This window comes from Mirounga angustirostris, unplaced genomic scaffold (genome assembly GCF_029215605.1).
Source record: "Mirounga angustirostris isolate CCGP_5_RB_7025 unplaced genomic scaffold, mMirAng1.0.hap1 SCAF_14, whole genome shotgun sequence".
Taxonomy (NCBI): Eukaryota; Metazoa; Chordata; class Mammalia; order Carnivora; family Phocidae; genus Mirounga; species Mirounga angustirostris.
The window spans coordinates 87,807,445-87,825,494 of NW_026991722.1; the positions used below are offsets into that span (position 1 = coordinate 87,807,445).

General features: G+C 40.9%; 1 protein-coding gene across 4 annotated transcripts in view; it reads right to left on the reverse strand.

The window, feature by feature from the left end:
• The window catches only part of TTC28 (tetratricopeptide repeat domain 28), a 629,548-nt gene that overhangs the window by 174,475 nt on the left and 437,023 nt on the right, over positions 1–18,050 (reverse strand). For all 4 annotated transcript variants that reach the window (XM_045887410.3, XM_045887409.3, XM_064578589.1 and 1 more), the window contains one exon: positions 452–959. In XM_045887410.3, the coding sequence (XP_045743366.1) occupies positions 452–959 (508 nt within the window). The remainder of the gene's footprint in view (positions 1–451; positions 960–18,050) is intronic.

Here is an 18,050-nt window from a genome sequence, read left to right on the forward strand (position 1 = left end):
GGAAAAAATACACTTCCTGCGGCATTCAAGTCACCAAGTAAAGAAATCCCTTTAAACAAAATTCTTCTCAAATTCCCTTCCATTGATGACTTCCTAGCAGCTTCTCTTTCATTTACACCAAACATGGCTTTTATATCCTCATTTCATTCCCTTTCTCTCTAATTAGATAAATTTGGTTGCTCTTCTCTCTAAACAGATTACAAGGTTGGGGTGTTCTGTTTTTCCAGTAGTTCAGAATCCTAATCCTTGCAGCACTGTGATGGCAGAAGGATCATGTGATTTAGAGCAAGCACGCTCCAAGGAAATCTATCTGAAGGAAACAGACAACACACACAACGCAGAGATGCTTTTGAATACAAACACACAGATTCCTGTAAAAGACAGTGGGCTCCCTCGGCTATTTCTGGCCCAGGGCGCTGACCCTGAGTCTTGTAAGCCATCCTGTCCTTACCCAGGTTGGAGGACGCTCGTCCCTCCGCAGCCCGGTCCTTGAGACCCTCAGCGATGCCCAGCTGCTGCTCGTGGTACTGTTTAGCCCGCTCCAGATCCTGCATGCACCTGGCAGCGTGGCCCAGGCCAGCGTAGGCCCGCATCTCAATGGCCTTCTCCGTTAGTTCCTGCGCCAGCTCCAGCACGTAGTTGTGGTAAGACATAGCCTTGTCAAAGTTCCTCCTGTAGTGATAGGCACTGCCCAGGTTGCTGTAGGCCCGGGCCTCTTCTCGCTTGTTCCCCAGACCCTTGGCTATCTTCAGATGCTGCTCATGGCACTGCACGGCATTCTCAAAGTCACCCATGGCAATGTACACAGCTCCCATGTTGCCCAGTTCTCGTGCCTCAGAAAGCTCGTCTTTGGATTGCTTGGCAAGAAGCACACACTGTTTGTGACTGGCCAGTGCATTGGGGTAGTCTCCAATGGCTGTGTACACGTGGCCCAGACTGCTCAGGGCTGATGAAGCTGCCTGGGGAGAGAAAGGATAAGGCAGAGAAACGAAAGCGCATCAGAAAATGGCTTTGGCTTTGCCTGTAACCATCCAACTCAGCACCTACTGGTGTTTCTATCAGTGTTTCACAGACCTGTGCAGAACGGAAAAAGAACCCATCCAAACAGCAAGTTCCTAATAAAAAGACAATGGTAATTTAATCAGTAACTTTCAATATCTAGTCTCGTAGAAACAGGCTGTGTTCCATATAACCTTCATTTTAGTTTAAAGACTTGTTGGCATTTCTAGTATCATGCTATATCTCCGTTAATAGCCATTAACCTCTGTAGTATAAGAAAATGTTGAAGAAAACCAGAATTAATTACTACATATAACAGAGCATAGGAAATTCATGAGAAATCCATGTTCGGTCTTTGCACTCCAGGGCATTTCTCTAGGCGTGTTTTCTCCCAAAGTAAATGGATAGATCAATGGTAAGGGAGATGTTTAGAATGATGATTGGTAATTTTGTGACTCAGGACCCTGACTGGGACAGTTTTGTGACTGCTGGCTCCTGTTCTCTTATCTGGGTTCCCTCAATGTGACTTCATCTGTGCCGATTACTGTGGAGGGTTTAGATTTGGATAAACCCCAGAGGAAAACAATGGTTGGTTCCAATCTATACCCCTTCTGAATGGGGTGGTCCCACTGGGCCTCACCACCCGTTTTCAGGCCCATTTGGCTCTTCAGCCTTTTTTTTTTTTTTTTTTTTAAGATTTTATTTACTTGAGAGAGAGAGTGCGTGCACACACAAGCAGCAGGAGGGGCGGAGGGGGAAGCAGACTCCCCACTGAGCAGGGAGCCCAATGTGGGGCTCATGACCTGAGCAGAAGGTAGATGTTTAACTGACTGAGCCACCCAGGCTCTTCCAGCTTTACTCCTCTTGCCTAGAGGCTCTTCTGACCCTGGCCTCTGTGCAGAGAGAAGCACTGTCTTCCTAGTCCCCTCACAATGCTTGCCATGCATACAGTTCTTGTGTAAAGAAAAGCATGTGAGCCCTTTTTGTCGTAAAGGTTTTAATGAAAAGGACTGTATGTTGGTATAGTGAATCAAACAGGGACACCAAAATTAACAAAAGACTTACATGGGTTCTGGAATCTTCCACAAGTGCATTTAGTCTTAGATTCTAGTCTAGTTTTTAACTCCTTTGCAGAGACATAAAAGGGACGCTACCCTCGGCTTTTTCTAACCTCCTTTTGTGTTTTGTTTTGTTAATTAAGTTTTTATTCAAATTCCAGTTAGTTAACATACAGTGTAATATTAGTTTCAGGTGTAGAATTTAGTGATTCTATACTTCCATACAACAGCAGGTGCTCATCACAAGTCTCCATCACCTGTTTAACCCATCCCCCACCCACCTTTTGATTCTACAAGTTGCAGGCTTCCCTACCCTTTCCAACCTTCACACTGCGCCTACAGCTCTAGCCATGTATCCCCTTTTCTTCACGATGATCCCTCTTCCCAACATAAGCATGTGATCCTGGCAGAACAAAGGGTGTGCTCTGTCACAGGTAGGCAAGTGATTTTCACAAGGGCCTCCAGGCTGGGGAATAACAATGAGGGAAGGCTGTCCCACCTGGGGTAAGGGCATCTCTTTATGAGATGTGTTCTATGTCTGTGCACTTCAGAACACTTTTATTAATATTTTATAGATGTGAGTGATTTACTACCCTATTTCCTTTGCCTACAAAATAGCAGTTCTTGATCAAAATAACTGAAACACTGACCATCTTTATGATGTTTTGCAACTTGTGTATTTGCAAAGGGCTCCAGATCATTTTAAGTTGCATTTTTTTGAAAGATTTTATTTATTAATTTGAGAGAAAGAGAGCACACAAGTGGGGGAGGGGTGGGGGGGAGAAGCAGGCTCCCCGCTGAGCAGGGAGCCCAACTCGAGGCTTGATCCCAGGCCCCGAGATCATAACGTGAACTGAAGGCAGCTGCTTAACCGAATGAGCCACCCAGGTGCCCTGCCCCCCCCCTTTGGAAAAGTAGGCTTCATGCCCAGCATGGAGCCCAGTGCAGGGCTTGAACTCCCGACCCTGAGATCGAGACTTGAGCCATGATCAAGAGTCTGACGCTTAACTGACTGAGCCACACAGGCGCCCCTTAAGTTGCTCCTATCATTTCACAGACGTTTCAACAAAAAGATTTAGGAAGACAGAGAAGAACTAAATACTTAGAAATTTACTTTTTTGTTTTTTCTGAGTAGAGAAGAGCAGAAACGAGTCCATAAAAGCCAGAGTGCTGCATCAGTGTGACTGTGGCAGAAGCAACAATGATGTCATCAAAGAGCACGCCACTTGGACATGTACTGGTCTCCGGTTCCCACTTCAGGAGCCTCTCTGGGGCCAGAGGTTAGAACTGCACATCAGCACATCGTACACAAGCCTTTCTCTCGCTCACAATTCCCCTCCCCCTCCCCAACAATCTCCTTTTCCCAGAGACCCCGCCTCTTTCTCCTACTTCTATAATTGGCCCTCCCACCTTCCTCTCTGGGGTTCTCCACCCACGCCTGGCTAAGTAGCAGGACACAAACCCCACCCACAAATCTTTGTTGTCACACAGATCTCTCACCACGGAGCTAGCGTAACTTAGAATCAGACACACTTGATTCAATACTGCACTGCCCTTTACCCACTCTGGGGCCTTTAGAAACTTAACTTCCCTGTGCCTTGGTTTTCCAGACAGACATTTCTAGGTCCCAGTAGTGCACCAGGAATTGAGTGTTTTCAAACTCCAGCCATGAGCCTCTGTCAAATGTATAAACCATAAATAATTCACTAGATAATTTCAAACCATAGATCTGGTTGGAGGCAATGAGCCCTTGAACACTGCAGGGGATGGATTTATAAGGCCTGGGGCAGGCACAGCATCCCAGGCGTCACTGTTCTTAGGGACTTCTGGTTTATGACAACTCCAAATGACAGCCATGGGATCTTCTGCTTCGGTTCTTCATTTCTCTAAATGCCAGGGAGACACAGGAGCTCAATTGCTGCAGTTCTCTGAACATAAGGAAAGGGAGTGCTGGGGCATTTCCCCTCTGGGGTGTGGGAAAAAAGAGGGAAGGACTACTGTATTCGCTGTTTCCTGGCACCCTCCAGTTACTAGACAGTGCTGTCTCACTGCGACTCTTCATGGCAGGTGTCCTGGAAACCAGCATCTCTAGACAACAGAATTTATGAAGCACACATCATAGCCTCTGAAATTAGAGAGGCAGCTCTACATTAGAGATGTAGTATAAGAATGGAACAGGATTTAGAGTCAGAAGCCTTGGCTGTATAGCCCTGATAAGTCACTCCACTTCTTCACCCGTGTTTCCTTTATACGTAAATTGTACTGATAAAGACAGCACACACACTTCCCAGGGCGAGGATGGGATCAGATGAAGCAGTGCATCTGCATGTCCTGCATAAACCATCAGGTTCTCAGGGAATGCATCTCTGAGGTGTGGATGGATGTCTTATGACTGCAAGCTGGCTGGGCTAAGCTCTGTTACCTAGCAGAAGCTAGTAATGGCAACTGAACCCATCAGTCACTATGACCAAACAACTATATTCCTATCAGCTGCCACAGGAAATGAAGTCCAGTGTTTTACAGCCCTTGGGCAAATAACATGTGATGATATTTATCAGCTAAGTGAATTACAAATTAATCACTTGTCTTTGTTCCTGTTCCTGTAGAATAAGCTTAGATCTGAAACATGGTTTCAGGCTGTTAACGAGAATCTGAAGACCCACTATCTATGGGGAATCACAGGCCCCACCTCAAGCAGATGCTACATTTGCCACTAAGGTTCACTGCTGCCTTTGTATATTAATCTCTTTGAGATTTTTGTGCTAGAATAGCAGCAGCTGCTTCCCACAGTGGAAACATTTTGGAACATCTGTATTTGAATACTAAAACGCACACGAACAGTTATGCTAACAAACTATCTGCTTGGGATAAGACAATACTTTTCTCTTTTTACAGGATATAAATTACTCCGGTTCTTGCCAAAGCATGATATCCAGCTGCAGACTTAGCACACAGGAGTCATCACCCTTTGCTCTGTGACCTGAATATTTGCAGAAGAACTGCATCTGACAAGTCAGCTTCATGCAACTAAAGAAGGAAATTTGCTCATACCTTTCCAAATCACCTTTAAGGACTTTTAGTTTGAGACATAAAATAGAGAAAGTTTAAATTACCCAAACTATAACCACATTGATAACACTACCATTAATGATTAAAGATATAAACATGTTTTCCTTCACCATGTTCCCTCCCCCCACTGTATGTATTTTTCATAAGGGTATATTTTGTGGGGGGATTAACTCCATATGCAGAGAATATTCAATATAACTGCTGGTTGACTAATTGCGGATAGTTTTTTAAAAAGGGAAATATACCAGCTAGTACCAGAAGTATGGTTTTTCTTCTAAATCCACATGCACTTTGTATTCCCTGCCAGTTCAGTGCCCACAAACCCAAGGTCCTGGGTTCACCACTTACAACCCAAGAGGCAGAGGCATGTAGAAGAATAGGGACAGAATCTCAAATCAGGCATGCACAGGTTCAATGACAAACTGTGATACTGCACAAGTTATGTGACGTCTTTGAGCCTCAGTTTCCTCATCTATAAAATGGGACTATTAATACCTTCCAGTGTGGTGAGTACTAAATAAAAATTTTAAAGATGTAGAAAATGACCAGAAGGGACGCCTAGGTGGCTTAGTTGGTTAAGCGTCTGCCTCCGGCTCAGGTCATGATCCCACAGTCCTGGGATGGAGTCCTGCATCCAACTCCCTGCTTCTCCCTCTGCTTGCTGCTCCCCATGCTTGTGCTCTCTCTCTCTCTGACAAATAAATAAATAAAATCTTTTTTTAAAAAAGAAAATGACCAGAAAATAGAACAAGAGGTTGTCACCAGAACTAAAAAGACAATACAAAAGGCTTGCTCCACTGATGGTAGGATATGTAATTATCTTCCTGTACTGAAGCATATTACTCATAGTATTCTTCTGCAAATGTAGGCATAAGAAAATTCACCCTTTACCCAGGAGCAGTCTAGAATTATTGGAATATGCAACACCTAATGTTGGGAAAAGCACTTGACTTCAAGTGGTCAAAGCTTACACGGACATTGGAGTGTTTTGGGTCTGTTAGTTGGTTTGTTCATTTGTTCATTCATTCATGAAAAATCTCTAGACTGACACAAACATAGCCAACTAATTTTTGACAAAGAAGCAAAGGTAATTCAATGCAGAAAGGACAGTCTTTTCAATAAAGGGTGCTGGAACAACTGGACATCCACATGCAAAAAAGTGAATCTAGACTCAGAATTTACATCTTTCACACAAGTTGACTTGAAATACATCACAGACCTAAATGTAAAACACAGAACTATAAAACTCCTAGAAGGTAACAGAAGAGAAAATCTATGGGATGTAGGGCTTGCCAATGAGTTTTTAGATATAAGACTAAAGGCATGACCCATAAAAAAACTGGTAAGTTGGACTTTATTTAAATTAAAAACTGCTCTGCAAAAGACACTATTAAAAGAATGAAAAGACAAGCCACAGGCTGGGAGAAAATATTTGCAAAACACATATCTGATAAAAAACTTGTATCTAAAACATGAAAACAAAAACCTTAAAGCTCAACAATAAAAAAAAAACCCTAATTTTATTTTTTAAATTTTTTTTAAAGATTGTATTTATTTGACAGAGAGAAAGAGACAGAGAAGGAATACAAGCAGGGGGAGTGGGAGAGGGAGAAGCAGGCTTCCTGCTGAGCAGGGAGCCCGATATGGGGCTCGATCCCAGGACCCTGGGATCATGACCTTAGCCAAAGGCAGACGCTTAACTGACTGAGCCATCCAGGTTCCCCAGCCCAATTTTAAAATGGGCAAAAGATGTGAGCAGACACCTTACCAGAGAAAATATGCTGATGGTAAATAAGCATATGAAAAGGTGCTTCACATCATATGTCATCAGGGAATTGAAAATTAAAACAATGAGATAGCACTATACACCTATTAGAATAACTAAAATCCAAAAAACTGACAACACCAAATGCTGGTGAGGATGTGGAGCAACAGAAACTCTCATTTCTTTGTTGGTGGGGATACACACAGGGACAGCCACTTTGGAAGACAGATGGGCAGTTTCCTACAAAACTAAACATATTCTTATATGATTCAGCAATCATGCTCCCATGTATTTACCCTAATGAAATTAAAACCTATGTCCACACAAAAACCTGCACATGAATTCATAATTGCTAAAACTGGAAGCAACCAAGATGTCTTCCAATAGGTGAATGCCTAAACCCTGGTACATTCTTACAGTGGAATATTATTCAGTGCTGAAAAGAAATGATGGAGCCACAAAGAGACATACAGAAATGCTTAATTGTACATTGCCAATGAAAGAAGCCAGTCTGAAAAAGCTACATACTGTATGATCCCAACTATTGTCATTTTGTAAAAGGTAAAACTACAGAGAAAGCAGAAAAGTCAGTGGTTGCAGGGAAAGGGTAAATAAGTGGAGTACAGGGGATTTTTAGGACAGTGAAACTATTCTGCATGATACTTAAATGGTGGACACATGACATCATGCATTTGTCAAAACCCATGGGTTGCACATGACAGTGAACCCTAATGTAAACTATGTAAACTATGAATTTCAGCTAATAACAGTATATCAATATTGGTTTGTCAATTGTAACAAAATGTATCACACTAACACAAAATGTTAATAGTGAGGGAAACTAAGTGGAGAAGGAAAGAGGGCATGTGGCATCTCTCTGTACTATCTGCTCAATTTTCTGTAAATCTAAACCTGCTCTTAAAAAATGCAGTCTATCCATCCAAATGGCCAACAGACACATGAAAAAGTGCTCAACAACGCTCGGCATCAGGGAAATCCAAATCAAAACCTCAATGAGATACCACCTCACACCAGAATGGCTAAAATTAACAAGTCAGGAAACGACAGATGTTGGCAGGGATGCGGAGAAAGGGGAACCCTCCTACACTGTTGGTGGGAATGCAAGCTGGTGCAGCCACTCTGGAAAACAGTATGGAGGTTCCTCAAAAAGTTGAAAATAGAGCTACCATATGATCCAGCAATTGCACTACTGGGTATTTACCCCAAAGATACAAAAGTAGGGATCCGAAAGGGTACGTGCACCCCGATGTTTATAGCAGCAATGTCCACAATAACCAAACTGTGGAAAGAGCCAAGATGTCCACCGACAGATGAATGGATAAAGAAGATGTGGTATATATACACCATGGGATATTATGCAGCCACCAAAAGGAACGAGATCTTGCCATTTGCAATGACGTGGATGGAACTGGAGGGTATTATGCTGAGCGAAATAAGTCAAACAGAGAAAGACATGTATCATATGACCTCACTGATATGAGGAATTCTTGATCTCAGGAAACAAACTGAGGGTTGCTGGAGTGGGGGGTGGGGGGAAGGGATGGGGTGACTGGGTGATGGACACTGGGGAGGGTATGTGCTCTGGTAAGCACTGTGAATTGTGCAAGACTGTTGAATCTCAGATCTGTACCTCTGAAACAAATAATGCAATATATGTTAAGAAAGAAAAAAAAGAAGAAGAAGAAGAAGAATGTAGCAGGAGGGGAAGAATGAAGGGGGGGAAATCGGAGGGGTAGATGAACCACGAGAGACGATGGACTCTGAAAAACAAAGTGAGGGTTCTAGAGGGGAGGGGGGTGGGAGGATGGGTTAGCCTGGTGATGGGTATTGAGGAGGGCACGTTCTGCATGGAGCACAAACAATGAATCATGGAACACTACATCTAAAACTAATGATGTAATGTATGGGGATTAACATAACAATAAAAAATTTTTTTAAAATGCAGTCTATCAATTAAAAAAAATAAATAAATTGGAGTTTTCCTCATTTGAGGAGTAGGTAATTCTTGGAAATGGGAACAGCATGAGCAAAGCATGAAGGATGATGAGAAGCCATTCAGACCTGGGAATAGGGGTAGTGGCTAGGAGTCTGAAAGGTAGGTTTGGATAAGTTCTGCTTGTCCATCAATTTGTAAAATCTAAAGCATTTTCCATGTTTGTTGTTTCATTTGATCCCTATAACAATACTTTACGTGTGTTATTATTTTTATATACATTTGTGAGATAAAACTAGACTCCAAGTGATAAAGTGCCATGTCTGAAAGTACATGCAAAGCCAGGTTCACATCCACATACGTCAGACCCCAGCTCTCCTGCTCATTTGACTACACAGAGTTTAGTCTCTGTTGAGGGAGTTACAGCTGCCCAGGGGGCAATAAGGGTCACAGGTTTAAGCAGGGGGCTGACAGGATCAGATCTGTACTTGCATGTATTTCCACGAAATAGATGAAAATAAGGGAGATCAGTAGTACCAACAACAACACAATGCCTAACTAAAATAATGACTAGTTAGAATACAATAAGATCTATTTTAAGCACTAATGATATTTAATGTCATCTTTGGGGCTCTTCATGACTATTCTAGCTTCTCTCCTTCCAAGTAAGTAAGACTGCACATTCCTGACTGCATGAAGTCAGGTGTGAGTGGCAATGTGACCTTCTTTGGCCAATAAATGTAATCACATCCAGGTGACGTGTGAGGAACCAGGGCATGCTTCACCACTTCTCTCTTTGCCGCACACTGTTCACCAGAATTCAACTTCAAGCGACAATCTTGGCAAAATGGCACAGAGCCCCGGCTGACATGTAATGAATATACAGTGGGCATGAGAAATAAATCTTTGTGGTTTTAAGCCACTGAGATTTTGGGGATTTAGTGTTATTGCAGCATAACCTGGACTAGCCTTATCAACACACTACTCAGCATAAATTACTAATTTTCATGCTCCAGTCATCATAGTTATAGTTAACACTACCTAGTCATTCAATTATTTAAATTACCATGTTTCTGGATGATTAAATTTTAGGCATTTACCAATTACCATAGGCTTATGGATGATGAAATTTTAGACATTTTTATAGAAAAACTAAATTTGAGAAGAATTAGGTACTAAAATCAGAACTTAGCTATTCCTTAAAAGCTTCCCTAACCCAGAGACAACTGTCTACCTGGTAATACTTTACCCAAAGTGCAGGCCTATTTAGAGGGAATTAATAGCCACCCCCATATAAACCTACAGAAACAGAAGACTGAATCATGTTCTGTGGAGTCTGTACACTCCCTACAGTCTGAAATGACACACTCTCTACTTAATGAGTGTACTGTAGCTTGAAAATCTACCCTTAACCAGCAACTGAGCTGAGAGAGTAAGTTTGTGTAGAAGTTAAATGATAGTCATGAATATCTAAAGTTACTTACTTGAGTCACACAAAACCGACTGGACAAAAATAATCAAAAGAAATTATTATCTATATTATTGAGGACATTGTCCATGATATCACCCAATCTTTATAAGGAGCAATGGAAAAATTTCTTTCAGATTTTAATGCTCTACCAAGCAGCAGCTATGGGTTTAGCTTAAAAAAAAATTGTGATTCTTATAAGTGGTCAAATTTACCTTTTTGGTTGGATTACCAGGAAGCTTATGGCTTGAGATGCAGAGCCTCCCTTTAACAGGCAGATAGAATACCACAGTATGTGCAGACTCTGCCCTGGCTTCAGCCTTATGATATATCCCTAATGCTCTCATTACTCTGATTTCTTCCCATTTATGTTTTGTGTCCTCTTCCCACAAATCCTTTTTGGATTAAAATAGAGAAAACAACAAATCAACAAAACACACACAAAAAAACGTTTAAATATTAAAGCTCTTGGTAGGGAGGAAGCTTCCCGAAATGGGATCTCTAAGAATTGTGAACTCACAGCCTCAACCTAAAGAGACTTAAATACCCCACAAACAGGGAAGTTGTAATTATATGGTCTTTAGTATTCTTAAATCATTTTCGTGTTGTTCATGCTCCATTATTGGTGCCAGCTTTCTTATAATCAATCTAACTAATTTGTCCCAATGCCTAAAGCTAGGGTTGGGGAGGACTATCCCACAGTTGTTTCTGAAAAGGTAAAAGAGTGATTTGTGCCTATCTGAATTCTTTCTATTATATACTATCCCATGGTGGAAAGAATTGGTTTGAATCTATTACTCTGAGCTTAGAGAGCAGCTAGTGATTGTTAGAGCTTCTCCACAGCAATCTGTCAGCCTTTTCTAATACTGTGGGGCCAGAGAAGCTTTCATAATAATTATTTTTATCAAAATTATATTAGGGTTGGAAGAATAACACAACGTCAGAAAGATCTATTACCTAGACCTAAGAGTTGCTGTCACAGGTGATAAATTATTTATAATGCCCAGCATTAATACAGCAATGTTTTCGAACCAAGAATTTGTAAATGTCCTTTGCAGATGCAAATTAACAGATTAATAAGGAAACAAGCTTTCTTGTATGAGAAGCTGAGATGACAGATTAGCTATTAAGAGCAATTTATAGGTCATAAGATATGAAAGTTGGCAAGAAACACTACCTCGGCTGGCTCTATAAATAGTAAAACTGCATTTAGTTTCCCAGAGGTATCCTGTTAGACATTTTAATTATACCATAAAAACTGCCAGAATTTATAATGATTTCATTTTTTTTTAAACTTGATGCTCCATGTAAACTTGAGGCAATACAACAGGCATCTGTGCTATGCGCCAGAACTGCCAAGTTGCAGCCAACGAAGAGTGCGTGCTGTTTCTCACGAAGGACTGCAAGTGGTTAAGGTTGATGCCGGACATCAGAGGAAAGATATGTTACCCCCTAACCACTCCCGCAGGTTATGTAAGGATTCCTCTCCCTCCTTCACATCCGAACACCTTCCACTGCAGCCCCACGCTGACCATCTAGGATGATTTTTACGAAGAACTGCCTCCCTTCTACATAGCTCTTTGGCCACAAAATGATGACCATGTAAAAATCCTGGAGTCTTGGTAGTCCTTTTAGGGTGCTGAATTTAACTGGGGGTAAATTCCCTCACTTACTTGAAATAATCAGTTAAGATGATTTTTGGAAACTGATTTCCCATCCTCAGTTTCACCTACATCTGCAGTTTTATTTGGGGGAGTGATAGATAACCTAATCTCAAATCAGTTTTTAATGACATAATCCACTCAAGTTTCTTAAGCAATAATTTGACCTGAGTTAGGAGACATATTCTACCATAATGCTGTTTTAGTGCAATCAAAACTGTTCCATTCTACTCTTGCCAGCCAACCTGACTTTTAGTAGGCTATAAAACATTGTTCTACAGGGGGTTGGAATGTAGTCAATCACCCTCTGAAGACAGTACGTACACCGAATCATAAAATCTGGCTTTGGCTGGGCAGGACATAATGGAGAAATTTGAAGAAAGAGACAGAGAGAAAACACATATGTGTGCAAGTACATACCCAAGAGGCAGAAGAGATATTTCTTAGAAGGAAGAACGCCCAAGAAAAGGACAGCTTATTTGCAGGGGCCAGCAGATAACAATTTAAGCAAGAAATCTTTAAACTGGGTGGAAAGGAGTCCCCAAGGGTCCTGGAAATATGTTAGAAAATGAAGAAACAACTGAGAACTTCTGCTACCACCCAGGAAGGAGTATCAGTACAGCCTTGTCACCGTGAAGGATACAGTGACAGCCTTCATACAGGCTGAGACCTTCTCAAATGCATGTCTTCTAACCGTTCAAGAATAAATGACCCACAATCTCAGCTCTCTGTACCTCTGCTCACTCCAGCAAATTCAACTTCTGTCCCTGTTGGATGATTCCAAACTTGGATTTTAGAACAAGAGACAGAAAATTTTAGAGCTGGGAGAGGTCTTATAGATCACCTAATCCACCAGTTTTCAAACTCTGCTTAAACCAAATTACAAATACATGTGATTGTGTGATTAAAGTGTACTTGTTTAGGTTAACTTGGACTAGGGTGTACTCTTCTCCCCAAGCATTAAGAGAATCTCTGGCACCCTGAAGGATTCTTTAGAGCAGAATTTGAAGACCACTCATCAATATAACTCCTCAATGTCTTTTGATGTAGAAATTAAGGCCAAGAGACGTCAAGTACCTTGGCCAAAGATCAACCCACTAAACAACCAGCAAGGGCAGGACTACAGCCTAGGTCGCCAGGTCTCTGTTGGTACCTCCTCACTCTGCTTTGCCAAATTGCACCACACCATCTCACAGTCACCTCAAATTCAGGCCCTCACTGCCCTTCCTAAGTCCCCTTTACTCTTGTGACTCCATGATAAACAAAAGAAGTGACTGCTATCACCATTTCTTCCAACCAGTCAAAAGTTCAGTGTTACCACTTTTCCCTGTCTTATGGCCCTCATATTCAGCAGCCCCCCAAGACCAGCTTTATTAGACTCCCGAAATTATAATTACACTAGTTTTTATTTAATAATCTTTACCTAAATGCCAATGATTTATATACAAGATCCACTCAGAGTTAATTCCTGACAGTTTTATTTTAAATAATAAATATTCTCTTCAGAATTGTGTGGCAATGTTAACAGGTGAGATTGGTAAGATATTTTAAATACATAGTGCTCTTCTCTCTAAAATCCCAGCCAGCTATTCAGTGACAAACTCAACAGCAAACTTTATTTTTTCTTTAAAGATTTATTTATTTGAGAGAGAGAGAGTGAGCGGGGAGGGGGGGCGACACAGAAGCAACACCCCCCCAACACCCCCACCACTGCTGAGCGTGGAACCCAGGCAGGGCTCCATCTCATGACCCTGAGATCATGACCTGAGCCCAAACCAAGTCGAAGCTTAACCACTGAGCCATCCAGGCGCCCCTCAACAGCAAACTAATTAAACTTTAGTAACTGGGGTGCCTGCGTGGCTTAGTCGGTTAAGCCTCCGACTCTTGGTTTCGGCTCAGGTCATGATCTCAGAGTTGTGAGATCGGAGCCTGCTTAAGATTCTCTCCCTCTCCTCCTGCCCCCACCCCCCGAAAAAATTTTTTTAATTAAAAAAAAAAACTTTAATAACCTTCCTAACAGCTGCTGATTCTGTCTCCTAAATAATAATGGACTTAGCAATGCCAGGATAATACAGTGATTAGAACTACCTATATTGGAATACTGACTCTGCTGGTTATGTTCCCTTAAGGAAGTTACTCTCTCTGCCCTTGTTTCCTTATCTATAAAGTGGGGATAACGATATCTGCCTCATGGGACTGTTATAAGCATACACTGAAAGAGCTTAGAACTGTGCCTGACACATAACAAGTATTCAGTTACTGCTGGCTGTTATTATAGATGCTAAATACCAATAAAACTGAGTAAATTAAGTAATTTTAAAGTCATACGTTTATGTTCATTTAATCTGTTTTGTACATTTATTTATTTATTTATTTTTAAAGATTTTATTTATTTATTTGAGACAGAGAGAATGAGAGAGAGAGAGCACATGAGAGGGGGGAGGGTCAGAGGGAGAAGCAAGCTCCTTGCTGAGCAGGGAGCCCGATGCGGGACTCGATCCAGGGACTCTAGGATCATGACCTGAGCCGAAGGCAGTCGCTTAACCAACTGAGCCACCCAGGCGCCCTTGTACATTTATTTAAAACTTAAATGCACTAAATTAGTGCCTTCCTTCCCCTCTTTTATTATATTAACTAAAAAAACCTGAAAATGTCATTTCCCTTGTGTTGCATTTGTCACTGTTCCTTTGGCACAAAAATTGTTTGGGTATGCAAGCACATAACATTCCTTTTTGGGAATCCCCAAAGAAAGAAGACATCACACCAAGATCTTAAAAAGGAACACAATACGTTCCCTGAAGAAAACCGAAATTTTAATTAAGATCCTAATTTATTTTTTAATATTAGCTTACTATAAAAATACACAAACTGACATTAAACATAGGTTACACTGATAGATAAAATTTCTAATTACAAGTATGATCAAATTTTTCATCATGTTAGTTTTCATACTTGTTTTTCAGTGGTATGCTTTTTTGGATGAAAGTGAATACCAAAAAATGTACTAAAGTTTCAAAGGAAATATGTTCTAAAGCAAAAAGAGTTGATTCATATATTTCCTACTTAAAGCAATAGGAAAAGATACAGGATATGGGTGAAGAGAAAAGGAGCGTGGCATGAGACAGGTTAGATTGGGGTTTCTGGAAGCCAAGAGTTAGCTTATTCATCTCTGTAACTTTACAGTCTAGCATAATACCTGGCATTCAACAAACATTTGAAGAACCAAATTGATAGTCATGGGACTTTGGGTCTGCACAAGGATATAAGAGAAGAAAACTCTACCCTCAAAGTGTATATGCACTTCTACCTGCTACTCCTCATCCAGTCAGTCATATTCTTGCTAAGTCTTATGACATCTACTCCCTTTTACCTTTGCATTGTTCGCATGAGACATTAAAGTGACTAAGCAGGAGTCACTATTATTTTTGTTATAATACTATTTTTCCTAAGAATAATTATAAGCGTAGTCCAAATTAAAGTCTAGGAAAGCTAGTAAAATTCAGATTCTTTCTGGGTATCATTAAAGTCTTTCTTAGGAAAAATAGATCACCATAGTAAGTATGACAACTATTCATTGAGAGCCAGGCATACCACATTTTGTCAATTCAAAGTTGCCATCAATTTAAGAAACAACTTACAGTATGTACCACAGATAAAAGGACAACAATGTTGTAACCAAACAATGCCTGTATGCTTACTTACTGAATTTAAGATCATCCTGATTTCAGAGATACTAAAATGTGGAAAAAAATGTGCATCTTAGAGTTAGTGAATTATGATGTATCAGGTGCTTTATTTACATAATCCCAAATCCCCACCAGGACCTACAGGTAGGAATTTTTACCTTCATTTTGCAGATGAGGAAATAGACAACATTAAGCAACTGGTTCAAAGTCAAATAACTAATAAACAGGAAGGTTGGGATTTAAATCTAGGCCTATCTGACTGCAAATCTGAATATTTCCATCACACCGCCATTTCCTCCAGAAATCCTAGACCAAAAAAATGAGGAAGGCAAGGGCACTTGCTCTGAAAAGGACTCATTATTATTGCTGTTTACAATTAGGTGCTTAGAATAGCTTAGCAGGCAGGTGTTTCTAATTTGCAACATTTAATAAAAATGGCTTTTGTCAAACTGTATCACAAACTAGATACAGACTCAAAATTTTATTAAGATCGAGGAAGAAAAACCTGCAACCATTCCACTACACTGTAGCAGCAGCACCTTACAATTTTTTATTCCCTCTCTCCTAGATAGAAAAACTACCTTTAGAGTTTCAAGTTTGCCAACCTATTCAGGAGTCTAAAGAGGTGTATTTTATTTGATTAATATTATCCTCAGGATTATACATAAATGCTGAGATATAAAGTGAAAACGTTAGGGAATGTGCCAAGTCTAGGACTGGTTAATGGGTCTGGCATGCCTGAAAAATCCCAGAAAGCAGCTCCCAAATGTCTGCAGTTACAGACATTCAGAGGATAGCTTCTGATTCAGGTTTAAGTTTACTCTATTTAGGGACAGAGATGGTTTTCAACAGTGATATTGGGCTGTGAGTTCAGGCAAGACCATTTCAATGTGCCTTAGTAATGTATGTATGCTGGAAGCTGAACAGGAAGGAAGAATTAGCCCAACCCCTAGAATGGCAGCATCCATCTGCAGAAGGTTCTATTCAAAGTCTTATGGTATTAAGTAGAGACTGCTGGAAAGTGTGTCATTTTATGGAAACCTCAGAAGCCTCTCTCTGAAAAAAGTCTGGGATTAGGAATGGGTTGCTTTACCTTGCTCCTAGTAAATGCTGAAAGGGGAGGTAATGACTGGGTCAGCGGTGAAGAGAAAAAGCAGCAGGAGGGAGAGGTAGAGTGGTGAGTGATGACACCTCTGATGATGCCCCTTCCACACGGGGGTGGGATACACGCTTTTCTAGCTCTGGCTTCTCCCCAAGAAAGTAGCAGCGCATTTTCCCCATAATACATGTTGTATCATATCTGATTACATGGAAAGTTTATTTTACTTAATTTAATGGCTCAGAAGAGGAAGAGAGAGGAAAGAAATAAGGAGAAAACAAGAGGATAAATAAAGTTCTGCTTCCAAGTTCTAAGACCCCTCTACTGGAAGTGACTCTACAGGTCCATGCTTATGTACCTGGAACCCAAGAAAAACAGGTAGACATGCTGAAAAGGAGTCATTAAGTGACAGTAAGGGTTAAGATGAACCTTTTCCATGGAGAAGGAATGCAAATTTAAAAAATGGAAAGAAGTAAAAAAAAAAAAACTAACACTAAAACATGAATCTATCACAAATAATTTTTCACTAATGTCAAAGTGTGATGACTTGAGTTTAATTTAAAGGAAACACAGAAACTTGATTTGCATTTGATGAGTTGTCAAAAAGACAGAACTTTCATTTTTTTTTTTTAGCCTAATTTTTACTGTAACAAAATTAAACTTGTTGAGCTGGTGATACAAGACAGGGGCCACTATCCACAGCCTCACTCTTGGCTCCAGTCAGGGATTTGCCAGTCTTTCACGGCAGAATCCAGATGTGCCAAGTGTGAGTTACATTTCCCCCTGGGATGCTTCCTCCAACGTCTCCTCTCTAACAAGATAAATAGTGGTCCTCACACTTCTCATGGGTGCTATCAGAGGCAAAACCAGAGTAGTGCATTAAACATGCGGCGGGTACTTGAGAGCAATGTGGTGATTAAGTCAGCTGGGGGCATCAAGGATGTGCTTCAGGGGGCTGGTAATAAGAGGCTGGGAGATATATTCATCATTGGATACTTAATAAAATCCTCTGCATAACAATGCCCACTGGGAATTCTAAGTAACTTGAGCATACTGTGAATAACAGCTGCGTTCAAAGGGGATGGGCCTCGCCACAATGGCAGAATCTAGACTGGCACTGGAGGCACTGTGCTTCCAGAAACATCAAGAACACAAATGCTTTGCAAAACTAACAAAGAATAGCTAAAATTTATTTATTCACTCATTCACTCAACAAACATTTGAGTGCTTACTATGTCCTAGGCCCTGGGAATAGAAAGATAAATGGGACAAGGCATCTGCTGTAGAGTCA